Source organism: Taurulus bubalis (genome assembly GCF_910589615.1).
Source record: "Taurulus bubalis genome assembly, chromosome: 11".
Taxonomy (NCBI): domain Eukaryota; kingdom Metazoa; phylum Chordata; class Actinopteri; order Perciformes; family Cottidae; genus Taurulus; species Taurulus bubalis.
In genome coordinates this window covers 16,034,627-16,043,987 of record NC_136599.1, presented here as the reverse complement: position 1 = coordinate 16,043,987, position 9,361 = coordinate 16,034,627, and the positions used below count along the sequence as shown (strand labels likewise).

General features: G+C 39.0%; 2 protein-coding genes across 2 annotated transcripts in view; one reads left to right on the top strand and one right to left on the bottom strand.

Annotated features, from left to right (window-relative positions):
* Nucleotides 1-322: 322 nt before the first annotated feature.
* On the top strand, nt 323-5,830 carry gnat2 (guanine nucleotide binding protein (G protein), alpha transducing activity polypeptide 2; the record flags this gene model as incomplete). Its single annotated transcript, XM_079225552.1, has 8 exons — nt 323-428; nt 3,461-3,503; nt 4,015-4,156; nt 4,290-4,447; nt 4,590-4,718; nt 4,819-4,948; nt 5,041-5,194; nt 5,640-5,830. 8 exons carry the CDS (start codon nt 323-325, stop codon nt 5,828-5,830), a joined length of 1,053 nt encoding a protein of 350 aa, XP_079081678.1.
* Nucleotides 5,831-7,569: 1,739 nt separating this feature from the next.
* The window catches only part of gnai3 (guanine nucleotide binding protein (G protein), alpha inhibiting activity polypeptide 3), a gene marked incomplete at its 5' end in the record, with an annotated part of 16,193 nt that continues 14,401 nt past the window's right edge, over nt 7,570-9,361 (bottom strand). The window contains one exon of the mRNA XM_079226758.1: nt 7,570-9,361. This exon is cut by the window's right edge and continues 124 nt beyond it.

Below are 9,361 nucleotides of genomic sequence, written 5' to 3'. Positions count from 1 at the left end.
CTTATTATGATAATTGGATTGGCTGGCCAATCAGGAAGAAGCATCTTCTAAGTCCGGGGTTTAAGCAGAGGGAATTAAAGGGAGGATCTCTGCTGTACAGAGCTGGTGAATTGATTTGAACCTTGAGAGAGTCTCTCTGATCACCTAATCGAAAGAGTCCAACAAAGCCAGGAAAGCTCAAGCACCTCCCTCCCCATCCCGCATCCGCTCGGAAATCGCCTTTCAGCTCGATTAGTGTTGCAACCAGATTCTCTGCTCTCCTGCTCAGACAACCGTCAAAATTTCCTACCTTGAGGATCTTGAGTTAGCGGAGGAAGAAAGCATGGGTGCGGGAGCAAGCGCCGAGGACAAAAAGTCGAAGGAGTTGGAAAAACAACTCCAAGAAGATGCTGATAAGGACTCTAAAACAGTCAAGCTATTACTGCTTGGTAAGTGGACGTATGAATACTCTTTTGCAAGTTTTCCTTTTCGTGCTAGACTGGGGGTGATGCAAAGTGCTCAGACTGAAGGATATTCACTTGAAAAGATTCAATACTTACAACAATACCAATATTAATTTAAATTTAAATGTTTTACTTTCTTTCTCTGCTTGATCCAAATGTTCTGTCTGCAAAGTAGAACAGGAGTCTTGCAGTCAGCCAATAATCAGCAGGTGTAACTGATGAATTAGTAAATGCACAGGTATTAGACATGACTAAGTTGTCCGGATAAGTTATTTGATGTTACAGATTGTCTAATTCATAATAATGTTTTCATGAATTAATGATAATTCCCTTTTAGTTTATTGGCTCATTAGCTGCATATTCTTCAAATCTTGGATATGGGCCATCTCTGAGACAGCGGTTCACTGCTTAGTTAGATGTAAGCTATGGCATGCTCAGAGGATTTGTTTCTGGATTAAACTCTACATTAACACAAACACAAAGATCTGAGATGAAATTCAACACAGCACTTTGTAGAATTTAGATGTTAAATTCAGATTTTAGATTTAGATTTGAAGGAATACTAAAAACTAAACATTGGTAACAGACTTTTCACATTAACTACTTATGCTTATACTTATACTATAAATACTGCAGAGACTTGAGAGCTTGGTCTGCTGTTTTTAAGTTGTGTTTTTTAAAGAATTTGCAGAACATACATTTCTTATTTTTAACAAATACATTGTACTTACATTTTTTCCCCCACATCTACAATTTAACAATGACTATTAGGACATTTGTGCTTAGAACGATCATAGCCTTTGGTCTAAAATGAATCACAGGGCAGCTGTGATTTGTCAATCCGATTAGCTCACTGGTTTAGTGCAGATCCACTTGGTCAAGTCTTTGTTGATCCCTCTACTAGCACAGTATAAAATGTGTTTTATTGCCACCAATGTTAGAAATGATGAATAGCTAGGATACAGCGTTAAACAAACATGATACAGAATAGTAGTAGAACAAAAATAGAGGTATACTTTCCAGAATATTTAATTATTCTTTTAGAGAGTAAGCTGTGTATCTGAAACAGTATTCAGAGATTTCCTATTTTTTCCCTTAAGAGTCACAGAGAAGCTGCTTGTCCAGCAGTGTAGTATTAGAGATCAGACAGTAAGAACTGAGTCGATACAGATTAGAAGAGTGCCATTTGGTGGGCTCTGGTAGACAATGTGAAAGGATTTGAACTAGACATGTTTTTCTTGTGTATTTTTGACGGTGTGCTAATATGTGAACTATTTATTCATGAAGATTTCTTAATAAAGCTCAATGTTTAGGATACATACAAATAGCTTTTACAAAGACTTTAATCAAGAGGATATGACAAAGATACCTATATGTAGTTAGTTACTTCCAAAAGTGTTACGCTACAAGTCAGCCCCCTTTGATTCTCTATGAAATCTGAGAAATTGGCTTACAAGAACAAGAAAAATTCTACAGCTTGTATACTACAACTGGAAAAAATGTTTCAGCAAAATCTGCACCCTTTCATTTTGTTAATTTTGTTAAAGGCCAGAGTTAATGTCACTGCAAAGCCTAAAGGCACATTCCCTAAATGAACACAAGGTGAAAGAATGACTCAGAGAGGATAAAGGCGCTCGTAATCTTCACAGGTGATGAAAACCAGTCTTATACGTCACAGTGTCACCATACATGATCACAAGATCAGGTATAATGACTGCTAGTGGGCTAAACCCAATAGTTTGCCCCTGAGAGGGGTGGATGAGGCCTCACAAGTGTCTTTAAATGCTCGTACAGTGTGAGGACTGAGCTCAACATGGCTCCGGTGAGAGCAGAGAGCCGGCTTAGGTTGCTCTGTGATCTGAGACGGCTTACAGTGCTGCAGAGAGCCTAATCCGCCGGCAATCTGTTGCTAGCACATCCAACTGTGACTTGAATTGTACCTAACTGCACAGTTCACATTATGCATCAATGTACAATGTATGCACAAGTTACATTTCACTACACGTTTCAGTTTCAGTGTGATTTGCTTACGTTTGGAGATGTGTGCTACTGCCAACACACTGGAGCTTAGTGTCTATGTTACAGAATGAGCTGCTCAATGTACAAACATCTTCTGATAATCTGTCATGAATTGCTTACAGAAGACCAATTTAGACTACATTATAGCTTAGCAAGACAGAAAAAGGCAAGAGCTTTATTGTTGTGCTGCAAGGAGATTATGTTGTTCTAGTTAGAGGAGCCTTTAGCCAGTTTAGTGTCCTCTTTTAAACCATCAGAAGGCATTACATGAAACTGGGAGCCAGAACACTTCAGACAACTTCATGAGCACCATCATTTCACAGACCAGCTGAAATGATCAGCAATGAATGCACATAAAAAAACCACAACATGTCTTGTCTGGCTTTTATCACCTTAAACTGCATTTTTCTCGACTGTAGCTGATTTTGTTTGTTGAATGCAGCACAAATATATTTGGTTTGTTTGCTCAGGCCGTTGCTGTTTATTTAATACCCATTTACATTTGACTTAGACAAGGGAAACAGTTTTTAAAGCAAACTCAGGCACATGTAAAGGTCTACTTTTGATTATGAACGGTGACACACATCTATTTGCATGTAAATAGACTGGGAAACTTTAATACAAAAACAGTTATTTATGAAACTGAGGGTGGATTTTGGAATTGTCAAGATTTCCCAAAATATGTATGTTACTTATGGGTTTCTCTAGTATGACTCTTTGCGTTCTACAAACTAAATGTCATTGAGTTTAGCTCCCATGTGATGAAAGAAGATATCTGCAAACTTCAGAAAATAATCCTGAAACTATCCAAACAGATCGATAGCCCTTTCGTTCAAAGTCACAGCATTTTTGTCTATTCTGGCCGGACGGCTTCTTTAAATGTTCTGTATCATCAAAGCACATTCATAGCTGTTTCTGGTTCACAGTGTGATTCGACTCAATAGCATGTCAACGATAATTAATAGTGTGTTGTTGCTAATCTTTTTATTCTTTTACAGGTGCTGGTGAGTCAGGGAAAAGCACCATTGTAAAGCAAATGAAGTAAGTATGAAAATAATTGATACAATTAGTTTTTGTGTAATCCACACCATGTCAATGGCAATCAATGAAAGGGTTTTAATCTCATCGGTCAGGCAAACAGCTTGCAGGCCAAAGCTCCGTCATCTCGGACTGTTTTACTTACAGTGAAGTCGTTAAACAAAAGGTCAATAGGGCAAACATCCGCTTAGTCTGATTTGTCAGCACTTGTTTTGTGCTGGGAGTTTCACTCTGGCAGTGAGAGCTGAGCGAGGTCAGAAACACACCACAGGGTGGCGTTGGGAGTACAAGCTCCAGTGATGTCCAGTAGGTTGTTTCTATATTGCAGGACCTTTTACCTGTGGAAATCCAAACCAATGATCATTTGCAAGATCTTAGTATTTCTATTAAAATAAGGTTTCCACAAATTACTTTATCCATTCAATTATACAAACTGCATTTTTTGTTTAAATATATTAGGGCAGGGGATTAACGTTGCACATTTTTTGCCTATGCTACTTTCCTCTGTGTACAGGATTCTGCATCAAGGTGGTTACACAAAAGAGGAACAACTGGAGTTCAGGGCAGTCATCTTTGGCAACATCCTGCAGTCTGCTCTGGCTATCATCAGAGGCATGGAGATCCTGGGCATTGATTTGGGATCCAGCACTACACAGGTCTCATATGACACTTAAAATATGTACACCTGATTAACTTGCAGCGCTATTCATTTTCACTGACATGAAATCGTACTGTGAAGTAGTTAAAGTACTGTGCTGATGGATCTTTCTGTGTGCATTAAAACCACAGGAGAATGCACAGAAGCTGCAGAACTTGTCAGACTCCATTGAAGAAGGCACAATGCCTGCTGAGCTGGCTGATGTCATCATGAAGCTGTGGAAAGACAGCAGTGTGCAGGCCGGCTTCGACCGAGCTGCTGAGTACCAACTCAACGACTCTGCTGGCTAGTGAGTTCATGTCTACTGTTGGTATTAATCACGTAAAGGGGTTACATATCAAACTAAAGAGGCAGCTGGTTTAACATTGATGGATAACAGTGATTTCGTATCTGAGGCCTGACTGCTGTATGATTTGTTCTGCCATCATCAGCTACCTCAATGAAATGGACCGAATCTGCAAGCCAGAGTACCTCCCCACTGAGCAGGATGTGCTGCGATCTCGAGTCAAGACAACTGGTATCATTGAAGAACAGTTTTCCTGCAAAGAGTTGTACTTCAGGTGAGTCACACAGGGCCCTAAACAAAAGTCTGTGACACCACTGAGAGCACTCCGAGATAGCCGGGACTGACTTTGTTGTGACTTTCTGTGTGGTAAACAGGATGTTCGATGTGGGTGGCCAGAGGTCAGAGAGAAAGAAGTGGATCCATTGCTTCGAGGGTGTGACCTGCATCATCTTTTGCGGAGCGCTCAGTGCATACGACATGGTGCTGGTAGAGGACGATGAAGTGGTGAGTTGAGACTCTACTACCAGGCCGTAAAGCTTGAGACGACAAACACGTCGGCTAGTAAACTTTACCTGTTCGTCTCTGTCATTTTTCAGAACCGCATGCACGAGTCCCTCCATCTATTCAACAGTATCTGCAACCACCGATTCTTTGCACTGACCTCCATCGTGCTTTTCCTCAACAAGAAGGATCTCTTTGAAGAGAAGATCAAGAAAGTCCATCTGAGTATCTGCTTCCCAGACTACGATGGTAAGACCGTCTGATGCTGTTTCATTGGTTTGTGAGCTGTGCCTGCTAGAAACGGTGCTGTGACGGGACCAAGTTTGTTGTAGCAGTGAGAATATCAGGCTCGATTAACAGGAACATGGGGAGATTAAATCATGCAGTTCGAGTGGATCATAGTCTGCTGCCAACAAGTCATCCCTCAGTTTTGATTGTGATCGTTAATAATGATAAAGAAAGACTAAATTGATCAAGTAAAGAATTTTGAGATTTTAACTGCAGACAGTGAGAGCCTCAGCGTTGTTCCTTCCCTAAATGATGTGATGCAAGCAATTATATCAAACTTCTGTCATCTCAGTTGAGATGCAGAGTGATTCATTTCAGGAACATGTTACTTTTGTTCTTTTTCACAACAAAACTCATAAATCTTCATAAATCCGCTCCCATGTTCACGTCCTTCCTTTTTCTTTAGGCTGCAACTCGTATGAAGATGCCAGCAACTACATCAAGTCGCAGTTCTTGGAACTGAACATGAAGAAGGGCGTGAAAGAAATCTACTGCCACCTGACCTGTGCCACAGACACAAGGAACGTTGAGATTGTGTTCAACGCTGTGACAGACATCATCATCAAAGAAAACCTTAAAAGTTGCGGTCTCTTCTAAGCAGCTCAAGAGTGAAAAGAGGTGCGCAGTGACCACACCACATCCCTCCCAGGGACTAAGTTGATACAGAATAATAGGGTCCAGATGAAGCCGACCCCAGATGATTCAATTTAACTCTCGTACATATCAGGCAATCCTGTGTTGCCAAGCAACAACTTCTGACCATGACATGAATCAACTCGAACCACACAATTTAGCAACTATGCAGCCTAATTATATGAATGGAACAAAATGCATACCTTTAAAAGACAGAAGCAACAGATTTTACAAATGATTTAAGGTGATTTCAACCTGTGTTTTTCTCTTTTTTGCAGAACTTCCTTTCCTACTTTGACCCCTCACTTATCGGCATTAACTGAGAAGTGTACCGTTGGAGCACAGAAGATCGTGTTTGTTGAGTTCACGCCATCGCTTCCATGCCAAGTCCCGGTTCTTGACAGCTCGTAGCACACCACCATCTCCAATAATACATCCCTGCAACACAATGCACGCCCAGCTGGGTTGAAACAATCATCAAGTCACCATATTGTTGTTGTGGACAAGCAGATTTCTGCAAGCTTTTCTTAAGTACAGTATTTGTCTCACACCAGACGCCGCTGGTTTGAAGGTTTGAAGATGAAGTAGTTGCTCATCCGATTCCTCGTCGCTTCCTTTTGACTAACGCTACTGTGTTGTGAGTTGTATTTATCAATCTCTGTAAAAAAAAAAAATATATATATATAAAACAATAAATTGGGAACGGGGCGGAAATATTAATGTTTTGAATAGCAACGTTCCAACCTTGTTTTTGTTTTTTAATACAGTAGTCTCTGTGGTCTTGATATTTAAACTGTAAAAAGTTGCTGAGTAAATATCTCAGATATTCCCACTGCTTGCAGTATATCCAGATGACAAAGTAAATTGTACATGTATCTAATCTAAATAGTGTTTATGTATTTAATTCATTTAACAAGTTAATGTGATGAATACATTTCAGAAGGTCAAACGCGGTAGAGAAACTTTGTACATAAGAGTAGGTAATTCAATATATTTTGAAAGATACATCTATATGAGAGCGAGTGAAACACTAGAGGGATGATGCTTTATATGAAAAGGGAATATAAATCTACTGAGTTTGTCCTTTCTTATGGAATGTAGAGGCATGAATAAAGATGGATTAACATCCTTTGTGTCCATGTTTCTTTGCTGAAGAATCAAACTGTCAGTCACTGAATAATGTATCTGGAATTATAAGAACAGAGCTGATGACACTGAAGGGAAGCCTCAGGGCACAATGTTGGACAAGTTCCCTGTTCTAGTCAGATGGGAAATGGTAACGTATAGAAGTTCATTAACAATAAACCTTTTGAGAGAGAAAAACAAATGAAAGCAGGAATTAGTCTACAAATTGAGATTTACTGGAAGATTGTGCAGGGACAGATTCATGAAATTAGAGAGCAGGCAAGGACAAAACTGAGAGTGTGATCAGTGTGTGGAGATGAACTCAAAATTAACTATTTGAGTGACCAGTAGAGGTTCTTTTGCTCCCACATTCAAACTCCAGTGTGAAGATTCCCACTGTAGTTCATTATTATTTCCATCCTTCTATCAAGATTTTAACTGTGAAACAATGCAGTGTTACCCTTACAGGAAGACATGGACATGTACTGCTGAGACCTTTTAGCCACGAATTACATTTTGAAACTCAAGCAACCACTAAAGTCAGCTCATATTCAATATTTGTCTTATTGCCAACAAATCCTATGAAATCCAAAAACAACAATAAATACATCCATCGATTATTTCCCCGAGCCAACTCCAATATTGTCTGAAAACTATTTTTTCCTAAAAAAGTTTATTTTTAAATCTCACATACATTGTCCTGCACCTATAAATAGCACCAAACATGTATACGCTGAGAACAGTTTCCGAAACAACTTTTTACTCCTGTCTGAGTAACATTTGCTCAGAACTACAGTACCTTGCTGTTTTCAAAAATGTCTGAGCCTTTTTAAAGAAAAAACTATACGTGTAACTTGTCTTTAAAGATTTACATCTTCAGTAGGAACTAGTGGAAAGTCCGGAACGCTTGAGTGAAGGACACACTGTTTTAGTCTTTTTATGGGATTTGTTGAAAAAAGGAAGCATAGAATATCATCAGCCTCATCTTTTAAACTGAACCTGCACAAATTGAGGATTTGGGGCTCAAAAAGTATGTTGCGCTAAAGAATCTGTCCCTTCACACTCTCATGTGGACTTGAAGATTGAACGCAGTTTAAGCATATGTCTCGATAACTCATGTCAGTAAAACATTTTCATGTTATACTCCAGTGACAACATACAAGGTAGGACAATGAGGACACATTGGTGAGCTGTGCAGCCGCTGGAACAAACTGAGTCCTTAGCTCAAGCATACAGATGTGTCTAAAGTCTAAAAATAGTGTTTTCAATTTGCATGACCTCCTTTGGTTTAGGTGAGACTAGGTCTTTATGAATCTGGACCAGTGGGCAACATCTGTTATAAGATTTTAGTTTTTAAAATAGAAGGAAAGGAATACAACTTTGTGCCACCATTTAATGATGTTAAAATTAACCAATACAACTCCAGCAAAGTACAGAAAGCTAGACGTAAACCTTCAGGAATGTTTTCTACCTGAATGTGTCATTTGTAAGAAGTGACTGATCTGATCCAAACGGTGCTCCACTACAGTAATCTGTCTTTCAGCAATGGACTTCCTCAGTATTATGGGATCGCTGCAGCCAAAGAAAACAAATACAGCTTCTACAGCTTTCAAACTTTCAAACTTTTTGTGTTTAATGTGTTTATATACATCTTCACTGATATCCATAGGATTAGAAAATACCTTGAAAAAAAGAGTATATTCTACATTGATCTCCACTGAGTGTATGTATTAGTCATATTCAAACTCCTTGACAAATTGATTTGCAGTGATGTGTTTCATGTATAAAAAATATGGTTGACTACAATGTTGTCTAGTTAATAACTACCTAGCTAACTATGTAGACAGCTGTGTTGCTACTGAGTTCATTACACTCTTTCTAATTAATCCCAGACCCAAAAGATTACATTATATACATCAAAACTGCAACAAAAAATAAAACACTTCTCCATACATAAGTTATTGCAATGCATTCACACATCCAAAAGTGGAAATACTAAATAACTCAAAAATTAAAATATAACAAATATTCAATAAAAACCATGTGATATAGACTACAGCTAGGAGAAGATGCAACAGAAATAAAATTGAACTGAATTTACATATCCGCTGTGGAACTGTGAAATGCAGTGATGGATTTGATACACAGGCTGTTTTGGTCCTTGAACATATGACAGAGGAACTTTGAACATGTCAGAGATTTCCGAGGGGCTTTACCTGCCAGCCCCTGGACCGATGCAAAGGTCTTAGATATGACAGGACTTCACAGTTCTCACAGTGATTGTTTCACAAGCTTCCCCAACTCATCATCACTTTCTCCCAGTGTGCTCTGCATCACAACAAAAATAATCGTAGTATCAAGTCCCCAGAT